Source organism: Lichenostomus cassidix, chromosome 1 (assembly GCF_008360975.1).
Source record: "Lichenostomus cassidix isolate B80296 chromosome 1, HeHo_3.0, whole genome shotgun sequence".
NCBI lineage: Eukaryota > Metazoa > Chordata > Aves > Passeriformes > Meliphagidae > Lichenostomus > Lichenostomus cassidix.
In genome coordinates, this window is record NC_139479.1 from 84199126 (window position 1) to 84219105 (window position 19980).

General features: G+C 41.7%; 1 protein-coding gene across 4 annotated transcripts in view; it reads left to right on the top strand.

Annotated features, from left to right (window-relative positions):
* Positions 1–19980, top strand: part of TENM4 (teneurin transmembrane protein 4) — a 917609-nt gene that overhangs the window by 785827 nt on the left and 111802 nt on the right. For 2 of the 4 annotated variants that reach the window (XM_085066138.1, XM_085066158.1), the window contains 3 exons: positions 4089–4274; positions 10899–10925; positions 17931–18077. In XM_085066138.1, coding sequence (XP_084922264.1) covers positions 4089–4274; positions 10899–10925; positions 17931–18077 — 360 coding nt within the window. The remainder of the gene's footprint in view (positions 1–4088; positions 4275–10898; positions 10926–17930; positions 18078–19980) is intronic. The other 2 variants (XM_085066148.1, XM_085066166.1) reach the window with 1 other exon arrangement.

Sequence of the window (19980 nt, forward strand, 5' to 3'; positions counted from 1 at the left end):
GAAGATTTAGTTTTGAAAGTTCCTGGCTCCTGGTTCCCTGTCAGAAATAATTAAACTACATTTTAGGGAGACTGTCGTAAGTAGTTTGCTTCACAAGTGTTTTTCACAGCTGAGAGTTTATATTACAGCTCTTGGGGCCACAGAATCCAAAGCATCTTGTATATCCATTATAGATGAATTACACATTCATAACCTGGAACCTGCATGCTTTTCTGTGCATGGGTGGTGGTTTGGCTGGGGTCTCAGCTGGGTGGGAGATGAAACCCAAAATGTTTCCGGCATCCACATTCTGGGTTAGCCTAAGATCTGTTTGTTTTATGTCATGCAGTGGATATCCCTGGCCTGTGTGTGCAATACTGTTCCTTGGCAGCATGTTGTCTGAGAAATATTTCAGTCAAGATGTAAATGTCCCAGGAGGTTTTCCATCCTTTTTCATAGGACTGACTACACAGAGACTCTGCTTTTCAGAACGTGATTTTTTTTCTCTCATCACCATTTTTGAATGAACTCCATTATCCTAGTCTGACATCTTTAAATAATTCCAGGAAGGCTCCTGGCTGTCACTATTCCTATTATCTCTGGGGTTTTTTCCCTCCACCACCAATCTGTAGACATCTGACATTTCCATTTTACCTGTAGCACACAAGACTGCATGTTGGGGCATCAAGGAGGTCATGTGCCTGTCTCAGAGTTCACATTTGCCTGTGGATCCATCACTTTCCTTCTTTATGCCTTGGTTGCTTTATCTGAAAGGTTCTGTACCTGAGTCAGGGAAACCCTCAGTATCCATATAGGCTTGGGGATGAGGGATTGAGATCAGGCCTGAGGAGAAGGACTTGGGGGTGGATGAAAAGCTGAGCATGACCTGGCAATGCACTCTACAGCCCAGGAAAGTCATTCTGCCCTGGGCTGCAGCCAAAGCAGTGTGGCCAGCAGGACAAGGGAGGGGATTCTGCCCCTCTGCTCTTGTGAGACCCCACCTGGAGTGCTGCATCCAACTCTGGGGACTCAGTTGTGGGGGTTCCCAATACAAGAAGGATGTGGACCTGTTTGAGCAAGTCTAGAGGAGGCCCCAAAAATAATCAGAGGACTGAGGCACCTCTGCTATAGGGACAGACTCAGAGAGCTGGGGTTGTTCAACCTAGGGAACAGAAAGCTCTGGGGATACTTTATTGTGGCCTTTTTACTGCTTAAAAGGGGCTTATCAGAAAGATGGGGACAGATTTTAATAGAGCCTGTAGTGATAAGACAAGGGATAATTGTTTTAAACTAAAAGAGGGTAGTTTTAGACTAGATATAAGGAAGAATTCTTTTACAAAGAGGAAGAAGATGATATAATGAAGGTGTGAAGTGACCAAGCTGGCATATTCTGGATTGCTTGGTAAACTGGGAGCAAGAAAAATTACATGTTTTTGATATTCTGAGATCAAAGTTCATCGCTTATGAAGAAAGAATGAAAATCAATAACCAGAGAAGGGATTGCAGTCCAGCACTTCAGTCGCCCTGTAGTAAAAGAGTGCTGGGAAGCACCAGAGGCTACAATAATTTTATGGAGTATGGGCTTAAATACTAGTACTCTCAGACTTTGTACTTTCACAAGGTATTTCTTCTCAGCTTGCTGAAAGTTTAGCTGCATAAATCTAGCTTTGGATTTTTTTTTTGTCTGCTGTTTCCTTTATCCTCCCCCAGACTTTGTTCATCAGGGCAGCCAAGGAGAGCCAAATTTACTTACAGTATTTTTTTTTTAGTGTAGCTTTACTGCTATATTAACCAACTTGCAGGTCCTTTGTGTTCATGCATCACCCTGACCAGCCCACTCTCCATGGCAGTGCTGTCTGGCAGTTGGGGAGAAAAGGAAAAAGCACGTCTGGGCTCCAGCCCGTCAGCAAGTCAATAATTGCCCATCCCTTATGTTCCTGTGGGGTACTGTAGTATGATACTACCTCCCTCGCATCTAGGAGCTGTGAAAATCTCTGTCTCGATGCCAGATGCAAAGTAAAATCTTCTGACAGCATCTCGAGCCCTTCCTCAGCCATGTCTTTATTGTCTGATAGCGTAATTTCTGCTTACTTCCAATAAATTTCACATTAGATTCTGTTACATCTCAGCAGCAAGAGGTGTGTGCACATGCTCTGTTTAAGTACCCAAGATACCCAAATACTTTCTCAAGTTGGACTCTAAATGATACTGACAAGTTCCTGAGTGTCTTAAGCCCATTTGAACTCCATAGTTCTTTCACTAGGAGACTTAAGCATATAGGAGTAAGTGTTAGAGGGGATTTGGAGACATCCATGATGCTGCAGTAAAAGGAGTTTTACTGGAAACAGTTCCACCACACTGAGCTTGTTGGGAAGCAGGACCTAGATACTGTTCTCATGTTGCATTTGGAAAATGAGGTGTCTTCTAGACATGTAAGGCATTACTGTTGTTACTGTCATGATTAGCATTGTCCAAAGAACTCTCTGATCCTCAGAGGCCAGAGCCCATTTCATCATAAGGGGCTGAAGACCTTGCAGCTCTCTGCTGTGGTGCACAACTTTCCTCCTGGAGCTGAAGCGGATGTTCAAGCCCTGTATCAGGAGCATATCAAAAGTCCCTGAACAGCCCAAGTGTCCTCTAAATGGGGCATTAATTAGCAAAAGACTAAAGGCAACTTAAGTATGGCTGAATTTCAGTCAGGTGTGATGTTAATGCAGGCTGAGTTCTTTTGAATATTTTATATGCAGCCGGTGACACAGAGCAAAAATGTGCACTGCAGAGTACCCTAGTACTCTCTCTGCTTCCAGCCCAGCCCTGCTCAGCATTTCTTCTGTTCAGATCTCCATGTCCCCAAAAGGAACTGTGTCCTTACCCTGTAAAATGTATAAAATGGCTTAGTGAAGCAGAAGGCGTGAGGCCAAAACATTTGGGAATTTAGAAGTACCAGGCAGAAGTCAGAGAAAAGACCTTATAGGCTGAAATACTGTGAATTGCCTCTCCTTCAGATGAGGAGGGGAGGGTGTAGTCAGGGTTTATGAGAGATGGAAAGTAGTAGCCAAGGAATGAATCTGAAGAAGAAGAAATAGATTCATCTCATCTGCAGTGCAACACTGCATCAGTATTTGGGCTTTTTTTTTTCCCTTGAAATCAATCCTGTATGGCAGTGGTGGTAACAGGCACTGTAACACCTGACTCATGAGTATCGCTTCTCTACCAAGTCTTTTTCCAGACAAATACAGTGTAGATAAAAACACCTCTCCCAAATTCATGCCAAGGCTATGCCAGGTTTTAGACAAAAATCTAGTGCTAGGCAAAAATATTATGCTTATCTGTGTCCTCAGGCCTACTGGGACTCAGGGAGGGTGGGAAGGCCAGCATCCCTGAAAAAGCAAGGTCCTTTAGCTCTTCTGTTTTTGGAGGTAAGTACCAAAATATCCAGCTGTAACTGTGCTTCCATTAACTCTGATATCAAAGACTTGGAGCAAGCACCATCCTATCAGTTCCAGTGCATGTGACTCACAAAAAGTATGGTTGTACCTCTGAATGCCTGAGAGGGGATTTTTAATGGGCTGGTAGGAAAACAGGGACATAGCAGATGTTCAGATTTGGTAGAAATAGAAATATCGTTTCTTAATTTTAAAGAGAGATGGAGGATTTTAATGAATCCCACCCCAGAACTGTGGTATAAGAAGTCATGAATAGGCTTTGTCAGCACTTAACTTCAGCATCAGTAGTTTATCAGTGCATTGTTTCCACACTTAACCAGATTTTAATTAAATGTGACTTTTGTTCTGCTTATTGGAAGAGCCTTCCCCTTTGGATCTGCACATCACAGAAGCTTGAGGAGTGCAAGAGAATTAGAAAGCAAATTAGGAGGATCAATCACAGCAGACCCTTACAATCCACGTCCATCTTTTTTTTGTAATATACTTATTAGATTCTCATTGTCAGGAAGGATTAGTGTTATGAGCTCTAGGAATTCCTTTCATTGCCCCGTAAGGCGAGGTAGTGAAGTGTGTCTGCTTTCCTTAACAATAACGCTCTGCATTTTCCCCCTCTCCCTTCTCTCCACCCATATCCCCTCCTCTCTCTTGTCTCCTCTCCCACAGAGATTTGTGCAGCGGACTGCGGAGGACATGGCATTTGTGTCGGAGGCACCTGCCGCTGCGAGGAGGGCTGGATGGGCACAGCCTGTGATCAGCGAGCGTGTCACCCACGCTGCAATGAGCACGGGACATGCCGCGACGGCAAGTGTGAATGCAGCCCGGGCTGGAACGGAGAGCACTGCACTATTGGTAGGGAGAAAGAAAACCTGACTCCTTTTCAAAGAATAATTGATGAGCAGGGAGGAGAAAAGGCGCATGCTTAATTGAATATGTGTGACTTAGTGTAGCATGAGCACCTTTGTTCTTGGATTTCAAATTCTGACATCGTACATTTTCATGTGAGAACAAGACAAAATGTCCTTTCATTTGTTGGTAAAATGGCTATATATATATTTTTATTATCAGTCATGAAGTACACCTATGTGGTGTTTGACAAGCCTTTAAATGTCAGCTAGAAGCTTTTTTTAAAAACATCCCACTTTACCTCTTCTGAGAGGTCTTTCTGTGGCCTCCAAGACTCCTCTACTATGGTGACAGCATTTTTAGAAACATGCATCTGATTTTAAGTTTTCTTTCCTTTTATTTGCTAGCTTGCCAGTATAAAATAGGAAACTGCAGTCAGATGATTTCTGGCTGGTATTTAACTCTGTCTTGCTTATCCCTTGTCTGTTTTGCCATCTATCTAACCATTTACTTTCCCTCTCTCTTTGGTTCTGTATTCCTTGTGCACCTGGCACTACTCATGAGCTCTCTCTGTCATGTCTCTTATTGTTGTTATTATTAATAAGAAGCCAACAATATGCCTAAATCATGCCAAGAGGTTCAGTTCTCGCATTAAACAATTTGCAGCATCATTAATGAACTGCCTTGGCTTCACCTTTCTCCTTCATCTCACTTAACTACTTAATGCATTTTCCCTTCTTCCTTTTTTCTGACTGTCATGCATTCAGTCTCTTCAGTTCCCCTTCCGTAGTCATGCTATAAAATCAGTAACCTTAAACTCCCCAGATACCTTTTATTGTATATTAATAGAAAACTAAGTTAGTGAATCCAGTTCTGTTCTGAGTAATGCCTATATGGACCTGAAAAAATTCAGTTGACATTAGAAGAATTGTTCAGAGTGAAAATTCTCTTCCAGTCATTTTATTTTAATCAGCTTTTTTAAAGACAAGAAAATTTACTTCTGTGTTGCTTTCATTATGTCATGATAACTAAAAATCACAGTACATCAGGACTAACCACTAGCAATACCTGGGCAAATATCAGCATAGTTATTGTGTGGATTAGCAGCTTAGCTATGTGAGACATCACTTCCTTTGCTTGAGCACCAGCTGCATTTGCACACACAAAGACAGGAAATGAAGCCTGATCTCAATATTTTAATTTCAGCATTAGGATAACAGCACAAACCATATCTGTGGCTCAATTCGACTTATCATTTATTTATGTTAATGTTACCCTATCACATTATGGTCTCCACATGCATCCCCCTAATGAAAAATATCTAGCTTTTAAAACTTCCTCTGTGTCATTAGACATTGCATTCTGCTTTCTTGTCGATGTCCTTAGCAGCTTTCATTTCTTTTCCTGAGAAAGGGATTGAAAAAAACACCTTTCTGAAATGAGTTTAAAATGAAAAGAGAGCAGTCCTGTGTTAATTGAAATTCTCTGTTTCTATGATATTATTTTATAGGCTTTTATTCAAGCAATTAGACTTGGAAAGCAACACAGATTCATGAAAGGGTTTAAAAAAAAAGTTCAGCAAAAGGCCCCAAATCCAGGGGACAGTTTTATATGGAACTTATTTATGCAGGGGAAAAAAAAAAGCCTGATTCATACCCTTAGTGTCATTTTATTAGTTCTGCTGTAAAACCAAAATGTCATTAGTTCAGTATATGATAATTCACCACACAGTTGATATGCCCAGACTGTTTTCGAACAGCAAGCTTTTATCTTTCATGGTAATTAAATTTATTTGTAGTATTCCTCACTCTGTGTATAAATGTTATCATGGGGAAGGCCAGCACTGCAATGCAGTCAGCATTGAGATTTTACTGGTGCACACTCTCATTTCGCGTGCTACTACCTTCCTGTTGCAGCACTGCCTTGGCTTAGGAATCATTCTTTGATACTGAGAGTGCTGAAGCAATTCTGTTTCTTTTCACTTTCCCCCCTCCTCATCTTCTTGCGTGGTGATTTAGCAACAAATTTGTACATAAGCTTCTGCCTCTGAAGCCATAAACACTATTTCCTACATAATATTTCATTGATGAATGTGTAGAATGTAAAGGAGATTTGGCAAAGTTGTAAATATCCAGGAAAATTGAATAGCTTTAGCAAAAGTAATAAGCTAGTTATGTTGGCACAAATGAAAGGACATTGACTTGGAATTACATTAAGTATGTGGAAAGCATTCCCCTTGTCCTTGTGTAATTTCCCTGCATGGCAAATTGTTCTGTTGATAGTAATTCCGTATATGTCTCTGTCATGGCCCGGTTTGCTTTAGCACTGACGAGCATAAAACCCCATTGCTGAAGTGATGCTTTACCAGAATTGCCATGTGTGCAGGTAACACAGTACAAACGGATGGTACAAGTAAGGGACATGTCTTCCATTTCCTGTCGAGCATGTGTGAGAGTAAGACATCCTTTTGTTTTGTAGGTCATAGGAGGCTCTTTGTTATGGTGTTCAAGGAACTCTGATCCCAGTGGATTAATTTTGTTTGCTCCTACAAAGAGTTGTGTCACTGAATGTACTATCTTGATTGCTCACATTCAGAGATTTCATTAGAGTAACCCCAGTTAATTCCCAGCTAGGAAATGGATGCAGAAGCTTGCATTCATCATCCCAATTCAGCAAACTGGGTGCAGGAGATTAGAGCAGGAAGTTGATTATCTAACTGCAGGAATCCTGAAACCCAGCAGAAGGGTTGGGTTGATTTCTGAAAGGAACAAAACACACCATGACAACAGCGTCAATGCCAGACTCCTGTGACGGGTTGTCCAGCATGTTCCAAATTCACCCCTAGTTAGAAACATTGCAGGAATTCAAGTTTCTTCTATTCTGGCCCAAACTACATCCAGGGAGCATGGTGGGTTTTAGGAGCATTGAGTTTAAAGATGAAATAAACCCTCTTACTATGGGCTCTGAAAGGCCAAATTACAGCTCAGCTCTGTAGTAGGCTGCTCTAAGGGTTTGCCTCGCAGGAAGCAGCACAGAAAATTTCCTGGGTTTAATAAAGAATCACAGAATTGTTTGGACTTCAAAGATCATCTAGTTCCAGCTCCACTAACAGGAATAGGGAACCTTTCGCTAGACCAGGTTGCTCCAAGCCCCATTCAATGTTGCCTTGAACACTTCCAGGGATGGGGCATCCACAGTTTCTTTGGGCAGCCTGTGGCAGCGCCCCAGCACCCTTATAGTAAAAAATTTCTTGCTAATACCCAATCTGAAACTTTCTTCCTTCAGCTTAAGGCAATTCTCCCTTTCCTTCTGGTTATAAGCACTTGTGAAAACTCCTCCAGCCTTCTTTTAAGCCCCCTTTAGAATTCCAGAAATTTGCCAGGGCACTAACAGCCTGGCCCCAGATTTGTTAGAGCTGATGAAATAGGCTGGCTAGTGCCCAAGGTGCTCTGCATCCCAAGCCGGAGATGCAAAGGGAGACTTCACTCTGCCTACGTGGGCATTGCACTGAGGTGGTCTCTGATCTGTGAACCTCTCTGTAGGACATTTTACTACCAACAGCCTTTAATTCTGTGATTAATACAGGGTTATTTAGAAAAATAATGGCAGACGGGGCTTCCCTGCATGGTGGAGTTGGGATATTCACTATCCTTGAACAGCTTGGACATACAAACAAAGCCATCTCTGGAAATTTAGTTGCTGCAACTGAATACTCCAGAGGCTCTGGAGCGCTGAGAGACCAGCAGTTAGCTCTCCAAACACTCCACAGCCAACCTAGCAGGATTTCAAAGCACCTCAGTGCCTAATTCCTGTTGATCTCCACAAAAGCTACATGTTACACTCCTTTAGGAAATCTGGTCCTGGCACACACAGGTGATGTATGCAATAACAATGCCCAGACAGACAGGCAGACAGCCTGCCTGTGGCACCATCAGCCAGGAGTTTGTTTTACATAGCAAAACTCTGATTTTTGGGAAATCTGTCCCTTTAAGTTTGCCTTTCATCAGTCTTCTTGCATAAATAATCACACATGTTCTGAATAGCTGAGGTTGCAATCAGTGCCCCTCTGTTTCTGCTGGAGCAGATGGAATCCAGACAAGGCACATTACAGGTGGATCCTGGCCTCTTTTCCCTAGCTTTCTAACACATCACTTGAGCCATTTGAATCCATGAAGCAACTCAGTCCACGCATGGCCCCAGACAAAAATAAGCCTGGTGATGTCTGGGGAAGGTTCTTGCTATCTTGTAGATGTTGTGCTAAGGGATTTTGTTTAGTGATGAACCTGAAAGTACTGTGTTAGTGGTTGCACTTGATGATCTTAGAGGTCTTTCCCAACCCTAATGATTCTGTGATTCTACCCTCTGCCCAATAGTCAATGCTCAAGTGTATTCACAGCAGAAGCTGAGCTGTGTTTGACCCTCTGGCACTCACCCTGCCTGGTTGAGATGGGTACCTTTGAGCAAGAGAGGACCATGGTTATAGCAGTCAGTGGAAAATACACACTTGCTGCTTTGTTCTGACATGATCTTGAATCAATCTGAAGGTAATCTGGCCTTAAGTAGTTTGGCAGCATATTTGTCAGCAAATATTAAGCACAGATGAACTTCAAAGACACTGTTTTCCCTGACCCTGTAGCATAAACTTCTTATGCCATCCCTGGTTCAGCAATGGATGTTTACTTTCTTCTCTCCTTTACATTTGTGTGATCTCAGTTTAACTCCAGTGATTTCACTGAGGCTCTGTCCACTTAACCTCATAGGAAAGAAAGGGAGAAAGAATATTTGAAAAATAAAGAAGGAGAGTGTGGTGGGAATCAAGGCCTTCTCAAGGACCTGCCTGCAGCATCTCTCACTTCTCTCTTCCTTCCCTCCCTCTCTGTGACCCAAGAAAAGTACTCACATTGTCACTTCCATTGTGTTTCAGACAAAGCAAACCAAGTTAGCTCAGGCTGGTGAAACGAGGGGACTTTCACACTGGAAAATGGTCACATGAGCTCCTCCCACAGCAGTTCTAAATTGGCTTCCAGGAGTACAGTGGTGACGTGGAGCTGAGTGTGGCAGTGCCTTTAAGTGCAGAGGACACCTTAGAAAAGTAGCTTTTCTTCTGAATGCCTACATAATTTCTCAGCATGTGCCACATGTCCACAGGGTTTCCACTAGAATGTCTGTAGGGAATAAGAAGTTATTTCAATGCCAGAAGAGTAGCCTATATGGGTTTAGAAAAGAAAGATTCCTGCTACCATGGAATACTCCCACAGGAAGCCCCATTGTTTTTCAAATTACAAGAAAACATTGTTTCATAGCTGCCAACGTGGTTGTCATTGGCAGCTGCCTCCATTGCCATCAGCTGCACAGTGACTGCCTGAGTTAACAGGTTGGGCTGCTGTGGATGTCAAAATCCGAGACATTCCTAGGCTTCAGCCACCATCCAAGCAGATGGTGGTGCTGTGCTTCCTGCATCACTCCCACCACATCAGTGTGATTAACTCACCTCCTTGCCAAGCCTCATAGCTGCCCCACACCAGGTGAGCTCTCCCAGCCCTCTCCACTTACTGGCAATAGTTCCTAGATAGATCCATTACATTCACAGGATGGAAAAATCATTCCTGCAAGGGCCATGACTTCCCAGGTGGACAGTCTGCCTGAACAAACCTGAAACAAAAACTTTTTCAAAAAGTGCCAGGACACAACTGAGACAGAGATCACAGAGGGGCAGGCAAGAGAACAAGGCAAATAATGTTTAAGTAGGTATTGCAAGAGAGAAATGCAAGACTCAGAGCCTCTTTTTTATTAATAAAGACCAGCTGGTGTTAGGACAGAGAGTGCCGCCTGCTGGCATGCACCGGGGCTCTCCGATGCAGGACATGTCTTTGCCACCAACTTTCTGCTTGACACCAGAAAATCAGTAAGAAGCTGGTTTTCCAAATTACTGTGCCTTGGGAACTGGGTACATGATTTCACCCATGACATCTATAACTTTCTTTTTTGCTTTTTCTTTAGCCTTCCTTGAAATGAATATATTAATACTTGCCGATCTGGTAGAGCTGCCATGAGGTTAATTTAATATTTTTAAAGTAATTTGATCTGGGGCTAGAAAATGCTGTAGAAATGCAGTGTATTACTATTAGAAAGATCCAGGGAAAAGCCTCTCCCAGTCTGGTAAGGTCACAGAACTGTGCCTCTTTGTGTGGAAAAATATAAAACAATCAGGTAAGGTGGAGGACTTTCAAATTACTCTGCTTTCCTGATTAAATGCAAAGAAGTCAGTAAAGTGGAGGGAGACTTGCAAATGAGCAGAGCATTGCAATATCCTGATATATATATATACATATACATATATACCTATATATATATATGAACACATAAATATATATATAGAACTTTCCTGGTTTTCTTCTTGATCTTAATGAGCAAAGATGACTGGATGCCTTAACACAGCCTTCTCGAGCCATTTGACTGAGGAGCACTGTGCTCCACCCTTCGTCCTTTTTTCTCTCCTCATAATCAAGGTTTTTTTTTTCATATCACAGCGAACTCTCCTTTGCCTTTCTAGCACCTGCACAGTCTCGTAGTAAGCCGCAATGCACTTATTCAATCCTACCTTAAATGTCCTGTCTTTTATCTCCCAAGCTCACTATCTGGATAAGGTAGTGAAAGGTATGCTCTTCCTTCCTATTTTTCCTATTGTCTTTGTGTTTCTTTTTAAAAAATGCACCGTGAACATGCTGTGTTGAGGTTGCATCTCTTCCTCATTGTCACCAAAGTGGTCCCTAATGTCTGGAAGGGTGAACTTTCCAGTCATTTAGGTAGGAAATACCTCTGTAAGTGCTGTGACCCTGTGTTAACATCGTATCAGTGTTCCTATCCACTCCCTTGTCCCTGCCCTCCCCTCCCAATCATCTCTCATCCTCACCCTTCCCGCTCAGGTAAGGCAAGTCAGGAGAACACAAGTGTCTGTGAATACAGCAGGAGCCCTGTACAGTGATGTGTTTTAATTAAATGTCTATGGTCCATTTTGTAACACAGGTGAGTGCACTTTCTGTGTGGAGTCTTCATGTTTTTGATCCACAACTGCCAAGTCTTACATGGGAACTTTAACTAATGATATTTTTTTTTCCTAATACATAGAATGTTATGACCCCAAAACCTCTGGTTGCATAAATCTGCAAACTCTGTAGAAATTAGTGATTCTGCATTAATGTACACTATAACAAAATTCAACCTTATGCTCCTGTTTATAAGTGTAAAGCAAGTCTAGGATCCAGGTCTTTCTTCAACAAAGAAGAAAAGGAATTGAACTGTTGCAGAACAGAGAACATCTGCTGTCTTAAAAAAATCATTTATTAATCAGAAATATGAACTAAATTACTTCAGGACTTTTTAATAGAAACAGGCAGTTCCACAAGGCACCTAGCTTTTGAAAATTATTGAAATAGCATGCATATGGTTAAATACAACAATCTGACAATAAATATGATTGAATTGGACTTAAATATCTTTCTACATGGCTGATTTGACACTAACAGCAACACAGTGTTGACACCATGCAGGCATCATATGTTTGCTGGTTAAACAACCCAAAAAATCAGGTTGAACAAATCAATTTTTTTCTGTGGTATTATCCTTCCTTTCAGATTTTGAGCAATCAAAAATAACAGCTGTGAGAGGCTGATGATGAAGAGCAGATATGCTGAAATATTGACCCTGTGAACAAAAATGAAGTCTTTGCTATATGTATTTGCTTGTGTGGTGTGACAAGAAACACGGTTGCCCTACTGACTTCACTTACTTCTCTGGATGAATTTACAATTTTATGTTTTTCTAGTTTTTGCATTGAGGATTAAAGGCAGATTCAGGTACAATTTGAAGTAGGAAAAATCTTTGAACAGGCAAATATTAATGATGAGGAAATGTCCACAGTTTAAAGACTTCTATCTTCAGTGTAATGCAGCACCTGGTAGCTGTCCTTGGACGCCTCTTTATAGATCAGTGGATTGTTCAGTGGTAGTTAGTTTTCTCTTATTGCTTGGCACCAGAAAAAACACCATGCTTGACTTTAAATGAATCAGGAGGAAATAGTACATTGTCTTTTCTAGATCAGGGAAAGAGGATCATTTATTGTGCCCTTATGAAGCAATCATGGTGGCATCCTCAGAGGAAGATACAGGCCATCACTAGGGAATGCAATGAGAACCTACTAGTAATGTTCCACATCTCAGTGTTTTGCATTTCAAAACTCCAGGACTCCTCCTTTTCATCTCAGTATGTATTGGAGAAGGTTGCATCAAAAACTAGCAAATAAGCATTGAGGGCATTGAAAAGATGAAAAATCAACCTGCAGAGCCTGGCAAGGAACCTTCAGCACTGATTTGCCCATTCAGTGGCCCTATTTTTTTAACTAAGTCTTTTGTAGCTGTCATTTTTCCTCTAGGTACCTTTTTGACTCACCTTTATGCCCAGTAATAAAGACACATTCTATTTAGTGAATATTTCAGCCAGGAACAGGTTAAGCAACATACTGAGAATAAAATATTGTCTCTTGCTATGCATGGCCTCTTTTGGAAAGATTAGCAATAGCTGAAACATTAAAAGTACATGGTTTTTTACTTGGCTAACTGCATGGTGTGCATTTTTCAAAACTAAATTACTCATGCCCTTTTGGCTTTCTTAATTATTAACATCTTTCTGGTTGAAATCCCTTCCCAGTAATCCTCTGTTGTCAAGGGTGAGCCTGATTTACTGCTGAATCTTTCCTACAGCTTTACAATAAACCAGTAAGTCAGAGAAGATGTAGAATTGTTTCTAAATTGGAGGGCAGGTTTCAATAGCAAACATCAGCATAATTAAACTAAGAAGCTCTAACTAGACTCTGAGTAGAGTATTCTAAACTAAGGCCTAATTGACACTGGTAATGCTTAAAATGAGAAGAGGTGCCTATTATTTTAATAATAATTAAAAGAGGTGCTGATTTTAGAGAGAGCTTCTTCATCCAGAATGTCATTGGATCTGATGGTACATCAATGTAATTAATTTCTATTGCTGAATATCAATTCTTACACTTCAAAAATTATTATTAACCATATTAACACTGTAGTGATGCACATATAAACAGCTAGTTTGAAATTGAAAGTCGCTGAACATTATTTGAATTCAGGAGTGGCTGCAAGGCATCTTCTTTGGGCTGCCCCTGAAGCATGAGAGCAAGTGAGAACCCAAGGTCTGGTCAAAGCCAGTTCCCTCCTTTGTACAGTTACAAGTATAGGAACTCTGATAAGTAACTTCTTAACCTTCCTATTACAGGGTGCATCCAGTTAAGGATTTCTGGATTCCCATCATCTCAGAATATCGTGGTGGTAGTTTCAGAGTTGAGTTGGTTTGGGGACACTTTCCCAAGCTTTAGTAATTTGCAGGGATCAGCTGATGGTTTGCTCCTCGCCTTTAGTCCTAGAGAAGCTTCTGCAGGTCTCTTAGTGGTTGTTGTTCTCTCAGGCTTCAGACATTTGTATCTTCACATGGTGCATTCAGCCGTGTCCCACTTGTCCCTGAGCTCAGCTGCTGTCTGTGGGACTTGCTAAGAATGTCCATCAGTGCTTTCTTACTGACGGTGAAGTAAAGGTAATAAATAGCCTTTTCTTCAAAGTCCAATTTCAAGTGGCAGTGAGGTTCACCTTGAAGAAAAGTACCAGTAAATTTTGCTTATAATTGGACTGATTAGAGAAGGCTTTAACTGTACAGATCTTTAAGATCACATTATTTTACCAACAATCTTTAAAATTGCAAGACAACTTCTGGTGACAGTCTCATTTGACTCTGGTACTCTTTAGTTGTCTGTTTCAAAATTAGCCCACTTTTTATATTGCTTCCCTGGTCTGTTCTCTCACTTGCATGGCAGACCTGACATCTTTGTGAGTGCCCTCCAGAATCTTTCAGCAGCGCTTTCATGTGCTCAAGTTTGAAACTCACATAAAGAGTTTCCTCCCTCTTTTCCAAAAAAGCCTTATTCATGTATTTAATTCTCTTAGTCACCCAAGTACAGTTAACACCACAAACAGGAATAATGGATCATAAGTGACTTCTAGCTATGAGAAATCAGAGCTGCAAGATTATGGTGGTGTAAATCTCTGAGGATTAAGCCATCCTGCTGTGTTGACATTCAGAAGCACTTCGGAAACAAGATGATCTCTTTGCTTTATTCCCCAGCATGGGGGAAAGGAGAGCATAAAGTTTATTTTGTATCGTCTTTTCATCAAGTGCTTTGAAGTGCACTGTTTGTGGAATAAGGAATATTGTACCATCCTATCTCTGTAGTGTAAGTCATGGTCAAGGCTCTGTGCAGTGAACCAGTTAAGAAGTGGTCGTACTTACAGGTCCATTCTCCCGGATATATTGGCTTACACATCTCTGTTGTCTTCTAACTTTCTGAAGGTCTGAGGCCCCTGACAGCTGCTGTTTAATTTTTTTCCTATTAATGTTTACTTTCTCATTACATCTTACAAATATCTGCTTTCCTACCAAACCATGACACTGCAGAGGTTCAGTTTAATCCACATAGTGCTGAAACTTTGATGAACCTTGTAATGTGATGGTAAACATCTGAAAACTTTATGCTCCTGTACCTGTGAAGAAACATTTATGTCATTAGGACACAGTTCTTTCTGGCTCCTTGGAAGAGCTTTGTCTACTAGGAAACAGAAATCACTTTCTCCTTAGTGGGAAGGGACAAACTTTCTAGACTTAAAAGATGCCAAAACAGTGGAGTATGAAATTACAGGTGGGAGTTACCCTACTTTTGTTATCTACAGATGCATATTTCTCATCTGGTCACCCTGGATACCGTTAGTACTCAAAAATAGGAATAGATATTTTAGGAAGGCATATTCTCATGAGATACTTGTTCTCTTCTATTGCTCCTGTCTGACTCTTTTCCTCTGCTTGTCCACTTTCTGAAATGTTTGGCCTACTTTCTCTGGGTCCAGATCAAGAAGAGTCAGAGAAAAACGTGAAAGTCCATTCAAATAGTTTCAAGCACATTTCATACAGACGATGAATTGCACACAAAATTCAAAGACATAGGGTGGAAAGGGGTCTCCTCAGTTAGAGTCCAGTCTTTTGCTGGCAAGGGCAACCGCACTGTGTAAAACTTCATATAAATTTACCAAGCTGTATGGATAACTGAGGAATCTTCTCATTAATACTCTCATAGGGAGGCTGCTCCAGAACTTCATTCCTTTGATCCTGGCAAATGAATTTTTTTCCTTTCTAATTTCCAGCCAGAATTTATTCATACTTGGTTTGTGTCCATTTGTTCTTGTGCCAGCATTATTCTCTTTACCTTAAATAGCTTTTAAGAAGTTTTCCCTTCTCAGTGTTTATCTGTTTCATGAACTTGTGGGGAAAAAAATCCTAGTCTTTTCTGCCACTGTTTTGCTAGGAGAGACGAATCAAGTTCTTCTCATTTCCTCAGATGCTGAGAGTGTGTCTTCCAAACTATATAATCTGGTTTTTGCCACTGCAAATTCCCTTTTTCCTAAGCCTGGGAGAGTAAAGCACATGCAGTTCAGTATGAGCTCCTAGTTTTTACAGTTACATAGTTTTTCCTTACACCTGCTGGACACTCCTCTCATGAGGTATTTGAAGATCATGGTTTCTTCAACTTCTCATCATTTAAGTCTTTCTTGGTTCTCACTGCACTCCTGTCCAGCTCAACACTACAGCACCTTTGCAAGCGGTTTCCTGCCCAGTCTCTGCAATTGTAGGATAGAAGAGACCTTTTAGCAAGGGTTATAAGGAGTCCAAGGAGTGAAAACAAGAGATGTGCTCAGTGGTGATGCACCAGCCAAGCTCTAATGGAGCCATACAGTATACACATAAAGCAGGATTTCCACAGAGGTTTTTCTTCTAGACAAATTTAAGCAATAGCACAGGTTGCCCAGAGAAGTGGTGGATGTCCCATCCTGAAGGCAGGATATTAAAATGGAGAATTTCAAGCAGGCTTGCCTATAAATAGCTTTTCTGTGGTGTATAAATACCACAATACACACTCAACAGCATGCTCACACATACACCCTCATCCCAGAATACAAATTTTAAAAGACTGAAATGCAACAAATATGTTTGTAAATTAAAAATGTATTAAAGATCCTTTTAAAGGACTTCTCCTTACCATCTTTGTTCCTTTTTCCATTTGGTCCCTATAAATCAGTCACTTGTTAAACAAACAGTCCTGGAAAATATTTTTTTTCTCTTCACTGGGAAAAGTTCTGTGAACTGAAAACCTTTCCTGTGAAATGGTTTTTTGTTTTAAAGGTATTTCTAAGCTCCATTTCCCCAGTGCAGGACACACTATGGCATGGGATGCTCTAGATGGGGTCCCAGCACTGCCCTGGGGAAACCCTCAACACATCATGCGGTCAAACAGGTGTCGAGACAAACACACCTCTTCACTCTCCTGCAGTACAGGATAGGTCAGTGTCATTCACATAGGTTCACAAACCTGTCTTGCAAAGCTGAGGGCCTGAAAAAAACTCAGACTATGTGACAAGATTGCACAACACACTTAGAGAAAGTATTAAAACAGGGCTCAGAAAGACTGAATTGTGTCCCTGGTATAATCAGTCCTGCTGACTGACCTTCACAGTCACTTCGGCCCCTTGTACTTCAGTTTCCTAAGCTGTTAAGTGTCTCTTACATTTCTGACAGCTTCTTGGTAAAGATTTTTGAGTTCTGCAGGTAAAAAGCCCCCAGAAGAGTATAAGCTAAGCAGCCTCCCTCACACCACTGCTTACTGTGGAAATTACACTGCTATTTTCTTGAGGGCGTGGGGGGGGGGGAAGTACAAAAATCTCAGCAGGAGGTCATCAGATGAGAAAATCAATCCCTAGTGGAGCAGACTGGGAGGTTGGTGTTCATCTTCCCTAGCAAAATCATAGCACCTATAAAATGCCTGCCTCTGTGCTAGGCTCTCTCTAGTCACTGGAGAGAAATAGGTGTTTCCAGAGCACACTTGGGCTCATGACGATGAGCACCAAACCCACATGAGGAGACATCTGCTGACTACAGAAAGTTGAAAGTGTCTGATATATAGATTAATTTGAACCGGATGAGATGAATCCCACCCAAAATTACTACAGTAAAGAAACTGTATGTCTTCCAGATATTTTCTGCCTTTCCCTTTCCAGCTGGTTTTGAATGCTTACCAGTCTGAGATCTCAGTATTACTGAAATCCAGCTGCTTTATCCCGCTGGGTGTTGGGAACTTTGACACCAAATGCAATTTAGGTAACTCCAAATGCAATTTAGGTAACCCCAAATACATAGCTGACATAGCAAATGTTTTGAGAGGCTCGGAGGGCAATGTGGTACCTTGCTTTTACAACCAATGAAGCAGGAATATCTCAGTGCCTTCCTGAAACTCACCATTCCCTCAGTGCAGTGAGTGAGGTTATACTGGGAGAGCCTCCTGGGAGAGCCAGAAGCAGCTGCCTGTCGAGTGGTCACCACCATCCTGACACTAAAATGGGTTCATTCCAAGTGAGAAGACACCAAGTGGGAGTGGAGAAATAAACTGAAGGCAAAGGGGAAAAGCTGTTTAATGAGGCCTTTTCCAGGCTGCGTTGCCTTGTGTTTGGAGTGCATTTGAACGTGTGTCTGTTTTCCTTGCAGAGGGATGCCCTGGCTTGTGCAACGGCAATGGCAGATGCACTCTGGACATGAACGGCTGGCACTGCGTCTGCCAGCTGGGTTGGAGAGGAGCAGGCTGTGACACTTCCATGGAGACGGCATGCGGCGATGGGAAAGACAACGATGGAGGTAGGACACGAGCACATGTGATATGTCAGGCTTCACAGAGCCCATAAGCCTCTCACAGTGAGCAGTCATCTGGGCTTGATTCTGCAGGGCAGATTGTTTTTTGACAGCTGGTAGAGAACAGACAGTGAGATCTGCCAGGCTGACTCAGCCAGAGTGGATTGGAATTCAAATTAAATGGGTTTGGAGCTGGGGTGCCAGGGCTGAAGAGGGACGTTTGTTTATCTCCAAATCAAGTCCATGTAGCAGAGAGCAGGCAGAGGCTGTGCACCTGTCCATTCCCTCCACCCCAGCTGAGTGGCTAGCAGGGACACGATGGGACCACCTCAGACAGCGAACATCCCTGACTGTTCAAACTTTGCCCTCACTGCCTGAGGCTTTCATAGAGGCTCTGCAGTCAGTCACTACTGACTTGGGATGGATATTTTGCAGAAACTTAGGGGCTTGGGTGACTGATCCCCATGCCCACAAGCTATCCAATCCCTCTCAAACCATGTTTTATTGATTACTGTTCCATATGTAATGATGTCAGGCATGTGCATAATAGCTCTGTGTAATGCAAACTTAATATTCAGAGTTATCTCATTACAAAGGAAACCGTGGTGCAGTGTGAAGGTTTGAATTAGAGAGCAGGAGATGAGATATTAAATTTAAGGCATAAGGGAGACTGCATAATTTGTTTTGTTGTCACTCAGCAAAAGGCTTTGTAAACCACAAGTCTGGGCCAGGACCCAGACTGTGAAGTGGAGACTGCATTTTGCAAGCCTCAGTTTTATCATATTCACAAGAACAGTACAGTTTAAAAAAAAAAAAAATAGCCAAGCCAAGACTGTGATTATCTGCTTCACAGCAACTGGGATTCTGATTGAATATTTAAAATACTTCTGCACATCTGGCATGGCAAATGGACCAAATTATCCCTTTAGAAAAGATGGAAACATTGGAGAACCATACAAAGAGTACACACTATAAAACAAAGATGGCTTTTTACCTCATATGGAACTGAATATCACTGTACTCATCTTTCCTATTTACAGCTGACACTGAGCAGCAATAAAGTTCATCACATCAGATGTGTAAAAGTATGGTAAATAGACCCAAGGATAGTCCTAGTTTCCATGGAAAAAAATAACCAGCAAAAATCCTGTGAAGTTTTTAGAAAGAGAGAGAGGGAAAGAGTAATCCAGCGTAACATACGATGGTTGATGACAACTGTATGATATCACAAAGAGCGTGACCAGACTCTGAGCATCTCTTCACATCTCCTGGTTCAAGGATTAACCTCATTACCTGGGTTACCCTCACCTTGAAACGAGCTGCCTTGCAAGCCTGCAGGACAGCAGATGTAGACAGAGAGACAAAAGGCATTGACAGGTTTACAAGTTAGTGTACATCAACTGCTAACTTGCATTTGGTGAACTTGCGTGGAGCAGTGGTGTGCACAGCAAGAACAGAGCAACTGATAGGTTGTAACTTATTGCCTTGTGACAGCTTATTCATGTGTCAAAGCCCACAAATGAGTGTTGACTTTACTCTTGGTATACTCAAAAAAAAAAAAAAAAGCATCTACATGGTGTGCATTACACATTACAGATAATCTGTCATACACTATGCCTTTGATTTGGCTGTGTTACTGCTAAGGGCTCTCCCCAGCTGTGAAGTGAAATAGTGGAATACATTTAGCTTATTAACTTCCCTTTTATACCTTTTAATGGATTATTTTTAATTGCGAGCTCAAGTCTAGAATTTCAACCCCTGAGATGTAGGAGCTTCAGCAGTGATGAGGTTCTTCTGCTTTGAAACTTTAGTCTTTTTTATGGCACAAGGATTCAAGGTACAAGGTACAAGGACTCATGAAGACAGGCTGATACTCTGCCTGTTTGCTAGATGTTATGCTGATTTCTAC